General features: G+C 41.6%; 2 protein-coding genes across 2 annotated transcripts; one reads left to right on the top strand and one right to left on the bottom strand.

The window, feature by feature from the left end:
- Window positions 1-170: 170 nt before the first annotated feature.
- Window positions 171-2,353, bottom strand: tcta (T cell leukemia translocation altered). The gene is made up of 3 exons (XM_079748141.1): window positions 2,016-2,353; window positions 1,867-1,918; window positions 171-1,716 (listed from the first exon to the last, which is right to left on the bottom strand). The coding sequence occupies exons 1-3, from the start codon at window positions 2,227-2,229 to the stop codon at window positions 1,674-1,676; spliced, it is 309 nt and encodes a 102-aa protein (XP_079604267.1). The 5' UTR covers window positions 2,230-2,353; the 3' UTR covers window positions 171-1,673.
- A 1,544-nt stretch (window positions 2,354-3,897) lies between these two features.
- On the top strand, window positions 3,898-10,493 carry alas1 (aminolevulinate, delta-, synthase 1). Its single transcript, XM_079748135.1, has 11 exons — window positions 3,898-4,070; window positions 4,938-5,181; window positions 5,454-5,633; window positions 5,885-6,028; window positions 6,216-6,435; window positions 6,790-6,974; window positions 7,210-7,389; window positions 7,562-7,726; window positions 8,909-9,177; window positions 9,604-9,766; window positions 10,178-10,493. Exons 2-11 carry the CDS (start codon window positions 4,974-4,976, stop codon window positions 10,336-10,338), a joined length of 1,875 nt encoding a protein of 624 aa, XP_079604261.1. The 5' UTR covers window positions 3,898-4,070; window positions 4,938-4,973; the 3' UTR covers window positions 10,339-10,493.
- Window positions 10,494-19,107: the final 8,614 nt, after the last annotated feature.

The following is a 19,107-nucleotide window of genomic DNA, read 5'->3' on the forward strand; positions in this document are numbered from 1 at the left end:
CAAGAAAAGTTGCATTCTGTCCTACGCAAATTAGTGTGTATTCCCACACACTAATATGTGTGTAGGAACACCAGTGTTGTGGTAGGACTTTTGCACCATGTCATTTGTTTCTGTATGAACTGTTTAAGAATAAAGAGTCATCCAAATTTATAACAATCAGGCTAATTTATTTGAGTAAAAACAACAAACATACAATAATCAGAGGCCTCAGATGGAAGTTCGCCCTGTGTCTCTCTAAGAGCTCCGCAGGTCCAATGCGTCGGCAAAAGCAAAAAACTTATTATACTTGGCACGTCTCAAAAATGCTGAGAACAGCTATGCTCCCCAATAAATCTATTGCATTGGTTAATCAGATGGTAGTAAACAACAGATGGAACTCCTCGTTATTTCCCCTTCATCATCCAAGCCGTTTAATATTCCTTGTACAGTCCAGCCACCCTACCTGTTTCTCTAACGTTAACCTTTGTACCTGGGATCAACCGGTCACAAGGGAGCAGGGATCCCCTTATGCATTCTTCTTCTTGATGAGAACACAGGGAACTTGTTCTATTGGTAAATGTAATTCGATTTGATCTTTGACAATTGCAATGTGAAGTCTCATCTGTCCTAGACGCAAATATCTTTAAGAAATTGACAGGACAGATGCCATAAAGGGGGAGACGTAGCGGTGCATTATCAGTTGAAGCCTTTGACCATTGACCAACCCAAGGGGGTCAGGGTTGAAGGCATAATCATCAAATGGCAGTTAGAGAAACAGTGTGTCTGTCTGTGTGGATCATAGCATTTTTTAATTTTTTTTTTCTGAATCTAGCATTGACAATTGACTATCAGCAAAAATAGAGGATCAATTCCTATCCAGGTAGGGGGGAGCTATTCTAAATACGTTTTTGCCATCCTTATGCTCGCACAATCTTGTGCGAGCATAAGGAAGGAGACTCTACTGGAGTCAATACAAATAATTAAAATGATCACTGTGTATCATTCTCTAGTTCTACTCATGAGGAGACACAGATTTTCATTATATTGACGTTCCACATCTAAAGAGGGGCTGATTCAAAACACTTACAATTCATGTTTTCTGTTTATTTATTATTTCAATTGTGTCATCACAACCAGTTTGTATAAATTCTCAGATTGAAAGGATCGGTTGCACTAATTGAAGTGCCGGTTGGGCCCAAGAGTATTGCCAAAGTGGCCCCAGGTTTTGGACCAGGATCAGTTATCAGGAGGTATAATAATTATTGTGTATCACAACCACCATGGTCTAGGTGGCACACTGAGCTTGATGGTGCACTGTAGAGCTGCATTGTCCAGCAAGAACATAAATGGAGCTGGATTGAGGCTCCTTCCCACAAGGCAACTTTTACAGTTTGTGCCGCCTTCGGCAGTAACCACTACATGACTTGGGGATCAGTCTTTCCTTGCCGTCAGGTCGCTGGTCCACACTAGGAGGAGACATGCAGGGTTGTCACGGCCATGCAGGGTTGGGTGGCAACACTGTATGGTGGAATGTGTTGGGTATGAAATGGGTCAAACCCCATACACACACGTTGCTGTTGTTGTTACGAAGCTCAGTTGGTCCCATAGGTGCAAGCAAGGTAATGGCGGCTCATTGACAATGACCATTTAAGGGGTCATGCAATAAATAGTAGCATTAATAGGCCGACTGCTGGTTACTCCCGATGAGTCTTGACATCATCTTTTGCTGCACTTTGCCTAGTAGATAGAAACGTATGCATAAGTACATGCCACGAGGGTTAGACAAGTTAATAAAACAGGCATTCATATTTGTGACAGGATACATAATTCACAGCTTTAATTTTGGTTATAGGTCCCTATAGCAATAGCCCGACTGAAGACGCCTACCATCCGCTTAGATGAGGTGCAGCATCAGGTGAGCCTCCGTTCTGTCCAGTACCTAAACAACAACTTACTGATTATAATATGGTATGTGTGCACCGAAGTAAAGTAATGAAAACAATGCTAATGCGTTGAATAATGAGAGACACACGTACCTTGCCTGTAATACATATCATTCACTGTATTGCCGTAGATTTTCCATGCGAAGTGGATAGCTATTAGGCTCAAAATTAACCAGCCAAGTAAGATTTTAAATATGGACACTCTCATGTCATTGGCAAGCCAGTCTTCAATAAACTCCGACAGAAACGAAACACAACTATCTGCCATACGGGACAAGAACTCAAAATCCCAAGACTCCTCCATCATATTCGGTTATCGTGCTGGGCTAAACGCCAATCAATTCATCGTGAAATGTACGACCATTATTTTTTGTTGTTGGATCGGAGTATCCGGTATTCTATAATATGTCCATGGGAGTATCACCAGAACTACCGTCAAACCTTTGACTCTTCTTCTGTGACTTTCAAGGAAAGGCATTACCTTTTTTCTGTTGCTGCCACCTAGTGACCATCAACACAGGCTGTTGGAGATCATTTCAGGGTGACCGTAGTTCACGGTGGGTGCATTTAATGACAAAGTGAAAATATATTTTTGGTGTATTCATTTGTATTCAACCTGCCTGTAATCAAAATTTCCCCAAGAATCTTCACATAGTATCTATTTTATTAATTTAATATAATACTTGCTTTTCATATTGCTATTTGCTTGTGTATGTTATGCATTGATACATTTTAGGTATCTAAGCTAACCGAATGCCTAAAAGTTTCCAAAAACCCACTTGTCAGTTAACTCTTACTCTGTGTGTGTATGTGTGTGTGTGTGTGTGTGTGTGTGTGTGTGTGTGTGTGTGTGTGTGTGTGTGTGTGTATGTGTGTGTGTGTGTGTGTGTGTGTGTGTGTGTGTGTGTGTGTGTGTGTGTGTGTGTGCGTGTGTGTGTGTGCGTGCGTGCGTGCGTGTGCGTGTGTGTGCTTGTGTAGGGGGTGGGTGGGTGCTGTATTAATGTTAATTTCAACATCACATCACAAACTGGATCATGGAATTGGATGCTATTTCAAAATGTCAAGCTTGGTTAAGAGGACGTTCGCATTACTACATTTTTTTTTCTTTGCTGAGCAATTGTACGCTTAAGATACTTCTCATTTCCATGTATAGGGCTACCCATAGAGGTCATTGCGACTAATAGGCCTGGTTATGCGAATATCCGCTTAGTCGCTTGCGACTAATGGATGGCAAACATTTTCAGAATAATATCCAGCCATCTCTTGGTATGATGATCAAACCCAAAGTTATTTACGTTAAGTTCTGGTCTAAATGCATTGTTATTAAAAACAAGATTTTTAAACACAATGACTAAGTATGCCGGACACCAGGGCCCAGTTTTTACCTTGGCTCGACACCAGGGGTCAGTGTAGACCACAAAGAACAGTTTTGAAAGGGTTGTGCATGTTCATAGTAGCTATTGTGTAACTTTATTTGCTGATCAACCCAGTCGGTATGCCCATAGAGAAATGTTTTTCAACGCAATCTAAAGGCTAGGCGTACCAAGATTCTTTCCTCACATTATTAGAGGCTTAGTCACAAAACGTAGAGGTAAAACAGGCCAACTTGTGCACTTACAATAAAGTTGATTTTAATTCGAATGTATTGCCATTATATCTATATAATTGGTCTATAACGAAACAATTATACCTCAAATGTAAGGGGAAATTTAGTTTTAGTAATAGTCCTAGGGATGTGTTCTTATTTTCATGTGTATATTTCTTGGAAAAAACTTCCTCACTTCCGCCTTTCAATTGTTGGACCAAGTCTTGGGATTTTCCTTATTGCGACAGCGCGATGCTTGTAGTGGGAAAGTCGTGTGAATATACTTCATGGACTTACCATGGATGGATGGAGGCGGAGACTTTTCCATGACGTCATCACCATCTCTCGCGATAAGTGCGTGAAACTCGGATTTATATACCCGGTTGCACGTTCAATAGCTCTATCGTTCGTCCTCAGTGTAGGATAACGAAGTTATCTCTCTCCTTGGATTTAGTGTTTTCAAGATACTCTTATCAACTTGCATTTATAACTGTAACGATATACATTTGTTACTTCAAGAAATCCCCAAACCATTATTCCTTTTTAAGCGAAGGTCATCCGAGGTAAGTGGCATAACGTTATTCACCTTTCCTTGTAGTCGTCTTCGTAGAAGGTATCTTGGCGAAAGTGAGGTTGGATAACCATAGGTCAACACCATTTACTATCCAAGCGGTACTATGTGAGTTCTAGGGACCCTACATATGCACACATCTAGCGCTCTAGAAAGGTGAGCCTGGTTAAATGTATGAATATGGGCATGATGCGCCGCTATCTTTTAGTGTCGGGTGATATAACGTTAGCTAGAGGTGTGTTTGTTAGTAACGCTAACCTTACTTGAGTCCCACATTTATTGCCGATGGACTTCATTTATCCAACCAGTGGTGTTTAGCCCTTTTCCATAGCCACTCGCACTGCCTATATAATCACTCATTGTACTCCGGAAACGAGGATACCCGTGTAACGTGAAGCAGACGTACCTTAAGGGTTGTGACATAATTTGTGAGGGGTGGGAGCAGACGGGCTGATTCCCTGATTCCCTCAAATTCCCCAAACTTGAACTTTAAAGTCGTGCTTACATTTGGGAATACTTTTCTGAAACAAACTCATTTTTAGGTTGAGGTCTGTGATATTGAAGGACATGTCCTCAGTTACGGAACACACTTGTTGAAGGGCTTAAACAAGTTCTGATTACTTATTGCTCTCTGCCTGTAGTTCCAAACAAATCATTTTCCTTCGGAATGTGTGTTTCCAACAGCTCCAGAGGCATTATGTATGGAAAACATTGTTTGTTTTAGTAGTTAGATAAATATTGGCAAATATTGTATACGTCTATTATTTAATAAATTATCCCAGTTCTCTGCTTAATACTGTTTTTCTAAAATGACAATCAACATTTATTTTTATTTTACCCCTTTTCTTCATGTCTTTAGGGTCGTGGACAATCAACGTCAAGTTTGTAACTGAATATGGATGTGGTAGTGCGCCGTTGTCCGTTCCTCTCCCGCGTTCCCCAGGCCTTCTTCCAGCAGGCCAGGAAATCTCTGGTTGTGTATGCCCAGAAATGCCCGGTCATGATGGATCTGGCCTCAAAGCCAGTAGCCCCATCGGTGGTCCGATCCATGTGTTCATCCACCTCCCACCTTACCACCGAGACTGTCGTGGCTGCAAGTGAAGGTAAAAATAAGGGTGTTTTTCCTTGTTGACGTAATCTTGGCTAGCTTCCACTCCCAAAAAGAGGGTTGTATGGCGTGACCACATTGTTTGTGAACAAATTAAGAAATGCATTTGCATGGATACAGAGATCTGATACTGCCCAAATATCAGACCAAAATCTATCCATTATCCTAAAATGTTTTAACAAAAAAAGGTTTTGCTGAATTTTGAATATTGAAATGATCAAGTAATTCAGTTCTTGCTCTAACTCTTTTCTCGTGACCTGCTCCCAGGCTCCAAGCCGGACAAGAGTTCCTTGCCTGCCGGCCACCCCATGCCACCCCCTGGCCAGGCAGTAGGCACCAAATGCCCCTTCCTCGCTGCTGAGATGGGACAAAAGAACAGCAGTGTGGTCCGTGAAGTCAGCATGGAGCTTCAGGAAGATGTGGAGGAAGTCCGCACTTTGCAAAAGGGTGAGAACTTTAGCTTTCCATTAAGTTTCCGTCAGACTAACAACGCATATTTATTTTTCAAACAAAAAGCTATTTGCCCTGACTATTAGTCAACAAGTCACTAGTTGTTATTTACTGTAATGTATTCCTTACTTTGTTAAAAAATGGTCCCGTTCATACACCATCAATTATTTGATAAAGTGGTTATCTTTGAAGTCCCCTACATTTAGACGTGTCTTTGCTGATGTTGATCGTGTCGTTGTTTTTTCTAGATGTTTCCCGCGGTCAATTGCAGCAGCAGTCTCTGACCAGCCCTTCCAAGTCGGACAGTGGCAGCTATGGCTCTCTGATGGCCACACTCATGAAACAACGGCCCAAAGGGGTCTCACATCTGCTGCAGGATAACCTGCCAAGCTGTACGTTTTTTTTGCGTCAGTCTTTCTCAATCCACACCATCTTAAAATTGCTTTTGCAGTAATCTTTTCTGTAATAGTTCTGAGGAGGCTGATGAATACAAAAAAATATTAAACAATATTATCTATATGGCCATTTCATGCCATGTCTTCATGTTTGACTGAAGTTCTTCTCCCGTCTGGGCCACAGTCTCCAGCTTCCAGTACGATGAGTTCTTTGAGAAGAAGATTGAGGAGAAGAAGAACGACCACACCTACCGTGTGTTCAAGACGGTCAACCGGCTGGCCCAGTCGTTCCCCATGGCCAACGACTACACCGCTTCCCTGGAGGACAAGAGGGACGTGTCCGTGTGGTGCAGCAACGACTACCTGGGCATGAGTCGACACCCACACGTTACCAAGTCCATATTGTGAGTGTCAAAAGAGGGTGTTTGTGTCGTTTAGACCTGTTGGCGCTCGCCCGTACTGGTAATCAGCCCCTCGTCGGCACTAACACCTTGGTAGTGAGGACAAAAACAACTGTGTGATTGTTTTATTTCCTTGCCATATAAAACGTTTGTTTTAAAGCTACTGAATAGGTTAAAGTATTTATATATTTTTTCTTTTAGCGTCACACTAATGACTATTTCCAGTATATAACTCTTAATTAGAAAAAATAACTGTAAAAAAACCTCTTTTTCCCACTTTGATCCTATCCTGTTGACCAACTCCAACCTGTTGAGCTTGATCTAAAACTAATCTTATCATCTCTCTTGTGTTGCCAGGGAGACGCTGAACAAGCACGGCTCCGGGGCCGGGGGCACTCGGAACATCTCTGGGACCAGCAAGTTCCATGTGGAGCTGGAACAGGAGCTGGCCGACCTCCACCAGAAGGACGCTGCGCTGCTCTTCACCTCCTGCTTCGTTGCCAATGATTCAACGCTCTTCACCCTGGCCAAGATGCTACCTGGTCAGTAGAAATCCTACCAAGTCTTCAAAGTGCAAGCATAGCAAACTTCCAACAGGTCCCCTTGAGCCTGAGTTGTCACAAATCGAGACCTACGTCTCTCCTTTTGTGTTTATTTAAATCCAGTTTCTCCCAAATTCGAGTTCAATGTATATACGTTACAGGCGGATAATGGAACCATTTGTCAGGGAGAAACCTGAATCCGGTTCCTGAAGTAAACCTGTCCACCTCTTTCCAGGTTGTGAGATCTACTCGGACGCAGGGAACCACGCCTCGATGATCATGGGCATCCGGAACAGCGGGGCGAAGAAGTTCATCTTCCGCCACAATGACGTGGAGCACCTGAGGGAGATGCTGCGGAAAGGAGACCCCAAGAAGCCCAAGATCGTCGCCTTTGAGACCGTGCACTCCATGGACGGTGGGTGGAGGAGTTTGCGTTCAAGTCAAATCTAAATTCAGCTTGTTATTTTGTGTTGCTTTCTAAACAAAGCAGTGGAAACAAAAAGGCTATCTTCATTGTTGACCCTTTTTGCTCCATTTACGTTTTTTACCAAACACTTGACCCTCTTTTTCGTCTCGCTGCGCAACAGGTGCCGTGTGTCCGCTGGAGGAGATGTGCGACGTTGCGCACGAGTTTGGCGCCCTGAACTTCGTGGACGAGGTCCACGCCGTGGGGCTCTACGGCGCGCGTGGAGGCGGCATTGGCGACCGCGACGGTGTCATGCACAAGATGGACATCATCTCCGGCACTCTGGGTGAGCTTCTGCTTAGACCGAGTGCTTTTCATGAAGAGTCTCGTGATATTTTTTCAGCCTAGGTTCTAAAGTGTACGCTTGCCCTGCATCTTTTATTAGAGAATGTCCTGTTTATGTTCCAAATAAAACTGGTTAATCACAGAGCCGGTAACCCAGTCATGTTGCGTGTTGAGAAACTCAAGCAGCAAAACAACCTGATCTGGCTATTATGCTGGGGATTAAGCCCTGTTTCTGTCACTCAATACACCAGGGCTCTGTGTGAAGCGCAGACCTGCAGGGGCTCTTCCCCTGTTGCTAGGAGACCCGGAGCTGCTGTTCTGCTGTTATTGAATTACCCTCTGCCCGAAAGCGTCTGTTAAACCCAGATGGCGATTTATCAGGGCTGTAAATCCAGGATCCAAATTAATGTTTCGATTTTTTTTTTTTTTTTTTTTCCTGCCAGAGTGAAAAAGTAATCCCCAGCCAAGCAATTGTTTAAATAGGTTACTCTCAATTGTTCTACCTGCCAAATGGTCAAATATATCAGCCATTGGCTGGTAGCAGGTGTTGATTTTGTACCCTGCCTGCAGCTCTAAAACTAAGTACTGTGTGACTATACCGCCCACCGAGGGCTTGGTGGGGAAAAGGCCATTTGACTAGCCCGAACACGTTAGTTCGACCTCTGGCAAATAATATCCTAGGATAATGTGTGTATACTGGTGTACCATGGTGGTTCGTCATTATCAAACTAGTGGTGTTTCCTATTGTGAACTTCTGTCAACCTAGGTAGATCGGTAGCATTTAATGTGACCAAACAGGGTGTCATATTCCCAGTATTTACGTGTGCCGTAAATACTGGGTATGCTGCATACCATTGCCAGTCCCTGTGATTACAAAGGAATGTTAAGATGTCACCACCCTGGGTAATTCCGCTATCGCCATGCTCCATTTTGAGTCATACTATTGCGTTGCCACCATTTCCTGCCAAAATTTGAATGTGACCAAAACTTTTATAGTTTTTTTGTTGATAATCATTCTAATTTTAGCAACGATCTCAGTCTGAGAGAGTATACACTCTTTCAAACAGATTGTGTGTTGGCCCGGGAACGTCATGAAACAGTTTGCGTCCATATCTCCTGATAGGCTCCCCCGTCGGCGCATCACTCAAGAGAACATTCTCTCTCCTGCTCCTTCTCCATCCAGGCAAAGCGTTCGGCTGTGTCGGCGGCTACATCGCCAGCACCGAGGCCCTGGTGGACGCCGTGCGCTCCTTCGCCGCCGGCTTCATCTTCACCACCTCCCTGCCCCCCATGCTGCTGGCCGGGGCCCGCCAGTCCATACAGACGCTGAAGGGAGCGGAGGGCGTGGTGCTGCGGCGCAAGCACCAGCGCAATGTCAAGCTGCTGAGGCAAATGTTGATGGACTCGGGTCTGCCCGTGGTGCACTGCCCCAGCCACATCATCCCCGTGCGGGTAAGACGAGTCTCCACGACCAGGGCCTAACAACAACCTGATTAGAGCTGTAATCGGATCGGATGGTGTGTGTGTGTGTGTGTGTGTGTGTGTGTGTGTGCATTGACAAAGGGGTCGCCTTTCCAACGGTTGAACAGCTAATGTGAACATGTGATTTCTGGGGCTTTACTGGTCACAACGAGATATAGAAAGCGGCAGGGAATTGGGAAAAAATATATTTAATTTGTTGTTTTTTGACGGATTGAATGCAAACAGATCCTTCTGTTCTTTTGGCAAATGACGGATGTGATGAATATAAAGGAAAGATTGAGTCGTCTTTTACATTTTTGGTCCAACACATAAAAAAGTAGCCAATGTAGCCATGGGGGGGCCAACACATGGCCCATGCTGTGTCAGGTCCGCTCACACCGCATGTGTTCCTGACAGGTGGCTGACGCGGAGAAGAACACGGCGATGTGTGACATCATGATGAGTCGCTACAACATCTATGTGCAGGCCATCAACTACCCCACGGTTGCCCGCGGCGAAGAGCTCCTGCGCATCGCCCCCACCCCGCACCACACCCCCCAGATGATGAACTACTTTGTCGGTACGGCAGCACTGGGTGTTTTTCTACTAGGGTTCGCTCGAGCTACTCCTTTCTGTCCCCATCAATGATTACAGATGGCTTATTAGTATGGCTACTGTTAGGATACGTTTGATTTGTCACCTGTTTTGCTATTATGATCCAAGCCCTGATTGTACCTATTCAGTCATTATACAGACGCCATTTATCCAATGCAACTAACTTGGTGTTTATTTTATTTTGAGATGTAAATCAGTAATGAACTGCAAGGAGTTTATACAAGCCACACACTAGGGACTTTGGAGACTTAACCGAGAATGTTTTGCTGGGATTCACACCTTACCCATCAGACTATTCGGCCATATTTCCTATTCATTATTTTGTTGTTGTAAAAACCCCATGAGTAAATATCTGTCTGTCTCCTGGGCGTTACAGAGAAGCTGGTGCAGACCTGGAAGGAGGCGGGCCTCGAGCTGAAGCCCCACTCCACAGCGGAGTGCAACTTCTGCCAGCAGCCCCTGCACTTTGAGGTGATGAGTGAGAGGGAGAAGTCGTACTTCAGCGGGCTCAGCCACCCCATCTCTGCCTGCGCCTGACCAGGCGCTGCCCGATGACGGCTCCACGCATTCCTTGTCAGTCATCTAAATATATAATCGTCTCCTGAGTTGTATTTCAGATGAAGAATTTAAAGATGTTCTATGGTATATTATCTATATGCTCTATATTATAAAATAAAGATTACATGATCTGCTTTCTTGGTGTCTGGGTATTTTCTATTTTGATATATATTTAATGAAGACGTTTCTTTCGATTACAAGTCAAGGTATGTTTGGAGTTTAGAAAGGGTTGGATGTTCTTTTGAATGGAAAACTATAAGCGTTACGCTTGTAGCTCTAGAATGATTAGACAGCTGACCTTAAGCAAACTTCAACAATCTAACTACAATAAGAGGAGTCTTTGACTGTCCTTCGATTTTCTCAGATGCTGTTCATCCTATAGACTTTACACTAGGTGGATGTATTATTGAAGGGTAGTGTCGAGGTGTGAAGTTGTTAGGATTAGTGGGTCTCCATAAAGCTGCATTACCAAAGGCTAAGCCATCAGCCACTGCCTTTTTTGAACAGTCAATGAACTATAAATAAAGACTTGAGGCTTGTGTCCATATGGAATAGGGAGTGTGGGGTAAGGTGACCCACCCCCTGTATTAAGGCAACTGTTCATATTTGACCATCAATTCAGGAAGCACCCATAATTTATATCTGGCTGTGATGGAGAGATGCATATGTTTTCTTCACAAACAGTTTTTTGCTTGTCAAAGTACGTTTTTGACATGTCAAAATGTATCAAAGCGTAAAAATGTTATACATGTGGCGCTTTCGACCAAGGTATAAAACCATTGGAATAATTTGGATAAAGATAAGCCTGAATTGTTCAACTAGGCAGTTTTTTCCAAAATGTTGGCTGTCGGGTAAAGTGAGCCAGTCGTTCAACTTACCCCACCATGATGCACTGAAGTTAAGTTAACATATCTACGTCTCTAAAGTATAAAGTGGTAATGTAGTATTACACAAATTATTTGGTTTGTCACAATTTAAACATTGTAGAAAAGCTATCATGCCAAGAAGGAGATTGAGAGAACAGCCGCTGTCAAGGGTGAAAATCCATCAGAATATTGGCAAAATACAGAAATATTGACAGGTTTTATATTTATTAATGTAACTGTAAGCAAATAAATAAGACTATTTGGAAAAGGAAAATGCATTGAACTTGAAAAAGTAAATTGGTCAATTCACCCCGAAATTGCTCAATTCACTCTTACTCTGGGGCACGTTGAGCCACAACACTTTTTTTGGGACCACATATTTTCACAGACTTATGTCGTAGATGCTTAATTTCTTTGACGTCAATGGTGGAACGAGATGCCAAGCGGCATTCGCTCAGCCGCTAGCTTGGACTCTTTAAAAAAACATTTGAAGACACATCTCTTCTCCCAGTTCCTCCCTGTTTTAGAGACTTAACTGATCTAGCCAGATCTAATGTCCTGAGACCCTTATATTTAATTTTTTTATTTACTCATCCAATTTTATGTATTTTTTTACTGTATTCTGTACTTGCTTGCAAGTTTTCAGTAAGACCACATAGAATGTCAGCTTTGGACTATCTTATGTTTAGTAATCATTTAATTTGATTATCATGTTGGGTTGATGTAATGTCTTCATTAATGTCATTTCTACTGCTTGTTGTCAAATATGTTGTATGTCGCCTTGGAGAAAGGCATCTGCCAAATTAAGTTAAAGTAAAAGTAAAGTAAAGATGCATTGCTATCATTTTCATTGACAAGGGTCATCCTGAAATAAAGGTAGAGGTTTCATTTTACTTTACTTTACTTATTTTTCCTCGACTAGAGGACAACATGAGTAAAGATTGGCTCATCTTACCCCACTCTCTCCTACAGGACACTCGATGACGGCCAATTTTATGTAACATGCTGACATGTTTACTATTGACCTTTGAGTCTAATATCCATATATCGTGCTGAGTGACCTAGACCACATAAGTCATTAAACCCTACTAGGATCACAAGCAGTTAAGACTGGAGCGTGAGAAAAAAAGGTTTATACCATTGACCCATAAGGAGAAGGACAAATGTATTTGTTTTTTTCTCTGCTGCTTATCCATTGGGGAAAATGTATTGTTCTACCGTGGAGCTATTTTCTTTTTTTTTTGTAAACAAAATGTCTTTACAAACCTCTGTACTATATTCACTTTTATTAGGTCTGATAAACTGTCGAACATATTTGCTCTAGGCAAACCAGCTTAAGAGAAACCGGGGTTCATCTCAGGGCACATCCAGATGAAGTGATTCTCTTTACCAGTTTGTGTGTGGCATGGCTTTTAAATACATGATTCTCTGCTTGTTTGTCCTGCCCAGAAGGTTAAAAGGGGAATATGTTTGTTATATAAAAGGGAAATTGAGCTACTGACCAACAAACCCTTGTTTGACAGGGGGGAATAAGCTTTGCCCCCATTTCACTAAAGAGGTCGGAAATAGTAAACACACTTTCTTCAGACCTGTGCAGACCTTGCATCCCAAACAGCTGCTACCAATTCAGGATGTGATGCTTACTGTGTCTAAGAATGGTTTTGGCTCTCAGCCAATTCATAAGAACACTTCAGGCTTCAAAAGAAAAGGACCTCTGTAAATGTCACAATGTTGTTTCTCAAGAGTGCCAACTGCTTTATATCGTTCATTGCGCCATTGTGTGTAAAATGGTGCTCCGGTAAATGAACACATATCATTTGTTTATTACAGAAGACCTTTGTGTTGTCTACAAAAATTGTGTGGTTGGGTAAGGTGTTGGGTTACTATTACTTTCAGTAACCTTCTGGCTGAATATGCATCAATCTTGATTATATTTCTAGGGTTTGTTGTGATATTGATATCAGCAGTCACTTGATCCGTTTCCCATATATCCACAGTAATATCCACAATAAAGTATAGTATTTATAGTATTTATATTTAATAAAGTACAATTTTTACATTGTTACACAAAATATTGACAATACTCTTTTCATAGAAACTAATGATACTGTTATTTAGATACAACTGTAAATCCCATAATTAATAGGGGACGAAATATCAGAGGTGGGGCTATAGAACAATGCAATGTGTCCCACAGCATTTATCGTGACGTTACAGGGACATACACAAGTTAACACTGTGGGTGAAGAAGAAGTACTACAAACTAAAATGGGTTCTCTGAATTTGACCTATCACTAGCTGCTGCACTAGGAGCATTTGACCCGTCACTAGCTGCTGCACTAGGAGCATTTGACCCGTCACTAGTTGCAGCACTAGGAGCATTTGACCCGTCACTAGTTGCAGCACTAGGAACATTTGACCCGTCACTAGTTGCAGCAGTGGGCAGCCCTATTTACACCACCCTGGGACTAATTCCAGGTCTATTGCTGTTGCCATGGTCAAGTGCACATCACTGGTATTAACCTAACATGTATTACTTTAAGGTCTTTATGGTGAGGAGGAAACTGGAGCAACCGGAGGAAACACATGACTTCTCTGTCTCAGGTGTCTTGCTAAATGTCTACAACCTTGACAGTTGACTTTCACCTTGTCTAATATTGGGGCGTGTGTTATGTCTGATAAGTATGATGACTTTAATGTACAAAATGTATGGTTGAATTGGCTGAATGGTTTACTTAACATTACTCCAAGATCACATAACAAGGAAAAACTTCTAATTATTCAATACTATATACAGTGGGGCAAAAAAGTATTTAGTCAGCCACCAATTGTGCAAGTTCTCCCACTTAAAAAGACGAGAGGAACTGTAATTTTCATCATAGGTAAACCTCAGCTATGAGAGACAAAATGAAAAAAAAAAATCCAGAAAATCACATTGTCTGATTTTTTAAGAATTTATTTGCAAATTATGGTGGAAAATAAGTATTTGGTCACCTACAAACCAGCAAGATTTCTGGCTGTCATAGACCTGTAACTTCTTCTTTAAGAGGCTCCTCTGTCCTCCACTTGTTACCTGTATTAATGGCACCTGTTTGAACTCCTTATCAGTATAAAAGACACCTGTCCACAACCTCAAACAGTCACACTCCAAACTCCACTATGACCAAGACCAAAGAGCTGTCAAAGGACACCAGAAACACAATTGTAGACCTGCACCAGGCTGGGAAGTTTGAATCTGCAATAGGTAAGCAGCTTGGTGTGAAGAAATCAACTGTGGGAGCAATTATTAGGAAATGGAATACATACAAGACCACTGATAATCTCCCTCGATCTGGGGCTCCACGCAAGATCTCACCCTGTGGGGTCAAAATGATCACAAGAACGGTGAACAAAAATCCCAGAACCACACGGGGGGACCTAGTGAATGACCTCCAGAGAGCTGGGACCAAAGTAACAAAGGCTACCATCACTAACACACTACGCCGCCAGGGACTCAAATCCTGCAGTGCCAGACGTGTCCCCCTGCTAAAGCCAGTGTATGTCCGGGCCCGTTTGAAGTTTGCTAGAGAGCATTTGGATGACCCAGAAGAGGATTGGGAGAATGTCATATGGTCAGATGAAACCAAAATATAACTTTTTGGTAAAAACTCAACTCGTCGTGTTTGGAGGCGAAAGAATGCTGAGTTGCATCCAAAGAACACCATACCTACAGTGAAGCATGGGGGTGGAAACATCATGCTTTGGGGCTGTTTTTCTGCCAAGGGACCAGGACGTCTGATCCGTATGACGGAAAGAATGAATGGGGCCATGTATCGTGAGATTTTGAGTGAAAACCTCCTTCCATCAGCAAGGGCACTGAAGATGAAACGTGGCTGGGTCTTTCAGCATGACAATGACCCCAAACACACCGCCCGGGCAACGAAGGAGTGGCTTCGTAAGAAGCATTTCAAGGTCCTGGAGTGGCCTAGCCAGTCTCCAGATCTCAACCCCATAGAAAATATTTGGAGGGAGTTGAAAGTCTGTGTGGCCCAAAAACATCACTGCTCTAGAGGAGATCTGCATGGAGGAATGGGCCAAAATACCAGCAGCAGTGTGTGAAAACCTTGTAAAGACTTACAGAAAACGTTTGACCTCTGTCATTGCCAACAAAGGGCATGTAACAAAGTATTGAGATGACCTTTGGTTATTGACCAAATACTTATTTTCCACCATAATTTGCAAATAAATGCTTTAAAAGTCAGACAATGTGATTTTCTAGATTTTTTTTTTCATTTTGTCTCTCATAGCTGAGGTATACCTATGATGAAAATTACAGGCCTCTCTCATCTTTTTAAGTGGGAGAACTTGCACAATTGGAGGCTGACTAAATACTTTTTTGCCCCACTGTATATAAAAAACGAATATTATTTCAAAGAGCTTTCAGAGACATGTCTTTATTGCAGCTAGTTTTGTAAAACAATGACTGTCTTGTTTGTGTCATTGTTACTCCATCATGAATCCTCCTATGGCCACAAAATAATCAACTGAAATGATTACCACATATGTGTACATCATCTCCAGCAAATAATTCACATGTTTTACTTTTTGCAACAACATTACCAAGAGTGCAGCTGTAGTCCAACTTTGAAATTAAATGATGTGAAATCCCTGTTCTATCATGAGCATATCGGCGTGGAGATCATTGGACACTGTACTCATTGTGAGCTCTGCTTTCGACATCAAGGTCCAGATATGTTCTTGTCCTTTGGGCCTCCCCCCGGAATGTTGGTTGTGACTATTTCATATGCCGAGCAGGATCAAAGAGACCTGCATGGCACCACACACACACACACACACACACACACACACACACACACACACACACACACACACACACACACACACACACACACACACACACATACTACAAACACACATACTACGCACACATACTAGACACACACACACACACACACACACACACACACACACACACACACACACACATACTACAAACACACATACTACACACACATACTAGACACACACACACAGACACACACACAGACAGACACACACACAAACACACACAGACACACACCCACACAAACCCACACACAAACACACCCAGCACTGCTTAACTAAGAGCCAGTTAGTTTCATTCAGATCACTAAACATCCAATGTGGATTTCAGGGCCTCCATTGAGACCCGTTGAATTCCCCTACGTTGAGGAAGGAATAAACGGTTATTGCATTGGTGATTACTTCATTGTTGCTTGTTTCCTTGTGGTGATGGTGTTGAGGAACCTTTCTCACAAGAAACCTGTTCTTTTTGGTTTCAAATGTTGTCACATTTTGCAACTGAAGATCATTTCAAAAGGCAGCTTGTTTATTTTCAACCTATCCTGTCTAGAGTGACCTTTCTGAAGGCCACAAAGCAGACATGCACTATAGCACCCAATGCATGAATAGTTTTATTTCCTCTTCATGCTTTTGGCAACACACAATTACCCACTTTCTAGTCGGTTTGTTAATGTGTTACCCTCTTTGCTTGGTAGTATAGTGAAATATACTTTTCTTTCTCTCAAGCGTCTCTACATGGAGTTAGAATTGTCAACATGTTGGGGACATCCTTCGTGCTTGTCTTCCTGTGGTGTCTGTCCTCAAATGATTGTTTCAGTCTCATTCTGCCCCCCCCCCCCCCTTTACCCCAATACAACATCACAGAAACAAATAACACCTAATCAAACATTGATTGGGACATTCTATTGGATCAAAAAGGGAGTTCCTAGTTAAGGGAGGAAGTACAATGGTTCATTAAAGGTTTTAATCATTTATTTATTCTTATCAAATGTTTACCAAGATTTTCACCTCCTCCTCAAAGTAAGATTAATCATACAAACCTTAAAAGTTATGTTTGGAGTCGACAGGCTTTTATATATGAAGTTGCAAATCATATGTATTTCTACAATTGTAAAACAAATACTTGTTCTGCCTGAGGATGAATCCAGTTATTTTAGCCTGGGGTTGCGTGTTGAAATGTGTGCTTGGCCAGAGTCCTTGCAGCTGAACCTTCCTCCCAATAGCCTCTGGTATCATGAGGCCAGGGGCCGGCACTCCCAATCCCCCCACACCACCAAGGATACGGCTGCCAAGGAGAACCATAGGGGAAGGTCATTAAGACCAGGGCGCTGCCGCAAAGGACTACTGCTAATTATTATTTCATGGTGTTGTTGGATGACATTTTTCAAGTTGACATTGTTATCATGTCACAGTACAGAACTATATAGCAATCTGTCTACATTGGCAGGAATTACATTTTAATGAATGACTCATTTAAAAGATAAACGTTCAATAAGAAGAAATAAAGTACATCTATTTTTGCTTGTAATGTATACATAAATATAAATATGTATATTTAGTATATAGCTAGATAGGCTGCTGCAGTTCTTTAACTAGTTTGAACTAGTTGGTAAGATATTACAATTCATTCAGTTCAAATCTTTACATCCATTAATATTAGTTAATGTGGTAATAAGTATTATTAAAAATAATTAGCATAGAGGGTCAGGGTAAGTCGCTTATGATACACCCTCACCCTATTAAATAATATAGATTTGGATACCTTAGTTAAAATGAATGACATTCCCTTAACATGAACGCTATAAGTAAACATGAACACTTTACCTAATGATTAGTTGACCATTAGTTAACTGTTAATAAACTGTTAGTTAATTGTTAGTAAATCCTTATTACTGAACAAACCAATATCGATGAATGGTTCATTGATCAACCCTTATTGCAAAGTTTTACCAACTAGGTGAACTAGTATTGTAAGAATATAACTAGCAGTTTGATTACTGTGAATGTAAAACCAATAATGTAATCTTTTCTTTCTTTCTTCCATCACAAATATTTAACAGTGTCGTCGTGGGTTTGCTGAACCAGGAACAAGGAAGGCCACATAGTTTAAGGCTGACGGAACAATGCTCGGTACTTTGCTGGTCAAACCAGACTTTCCGGGAAATCACTAAGGTGCCGTGCAGCCTGCAGTGTTTGTGTCCAAGGTCATTATCTTAAACTAAGACACTCTCAATTAGTCAAATCAAATTTAGAATAATGAATAATTTAGTTCACTTAATTGTATTGGAAATATTCATTTTATAAAAACAAATACAAATCATGCAACTGTAAGTAGGCCTAAGAGGAAGAGGAGGCGTTTCCTGGTTTAGATTTCTAAGTGGCCCCCCTATCGAAGGTCTGCTGATAGTATCAAGGTTCATAAACAACACAGGGGAGTCACGGCATGCGTGCTTACAGTTTTATAGCGGACCGAAGACAAGAGAAAACTTGCATATCAGTCAGCAATACTCGGCCAATCAACATGGAAACGTTAAAAATCTGTTTGAATGTGTATTTTGATACGTTATTTTAGTCCAATCTATTATTTTACCTTGCTGTATAGGCCTATGGATGTGACTCCCAATTTGTGTTTCATTTGAGTAAACCAATAAATGATTTGTGAATAAAGGATTATGCAGAAAGTCTTCATCTATGTTATCTAAGCGAGTGCACTTATACGCAAATGCCTCTTTTTGCATGTGACTAGAAAAATGAGAAGCACAATTTATTCTATTATTACTAATATTTCTGAGACAAATAAAAAATAGTACAGTGTATATATGTATATTCTGTGTATGCAGATGAGCGTTCTCTTTTCACTTTACCAAATGCAAATTTGGTGAAGTGCTACAAGTAACCTTAATTAAACCTTACCAAATGCAAATTTGGTAAATACATGCTAAAAGTAACCTTAATTTAACAGCAGCAATAGTTAAATATATCTAATAGTTATAATACTTACATATAGAGCGATTATATAGTTATACAGTTATAATAGCTA

Source organism: Pollachius pollachius, assembly GCF_949987615.1.
Source record: "Pollachius pollachius genome assembly, chromosome: 12".
Lineage (NCBI taxonomy): Eukaryota > Metazoa > Chordata > Actinopteri > Gadiformes > Gadidae > Pollachius > Pollachius pollachius.

Coding starts and splice junctions, on each gene's coding strand:
- tcta (XM_079748141.1), bottom strand. CDS start 2,229: ATGATGGAGGAGTCTTGGGATTTTGAGTTCTTGTCCCGTATGGCAGAT. Junction 1,919..2,015: donor TGATATGTATTACAGGCAAG/GTACGTGTGTCT, acceptor GTTGTTGTTTAG/GTACTGGACAGAACGGAGGC. Junction 1,717..1,866: donor GCACCTCATCTAAGCGGATG/GTAGGCGTCTTC, acceptor TCTATCTACTAG/GCAAAGTGCAGCAAAAGATG.
- alas1 (XM_079748135.1), top strand. CDS start 4,974: ATGGATGTGGTAGTGCGCCGTTGTCCGTTCCTCTCCCGCGTTCCCCAG. Junction 5,634..5,884: donor AGTCCGCACTTTGCAAAAGG/GTGAGAACTTTA, acceptor TGTTTTTTCTAG/ATGTTTCCCGCGGTCAATTG. Junction 9,767..10,177: donor GATGATGAACTACTTTGTCG/GTACGGCAGCAC, acceptor TGGGCGTTACAG/AGAAGCTGGTGCAGACCTGG.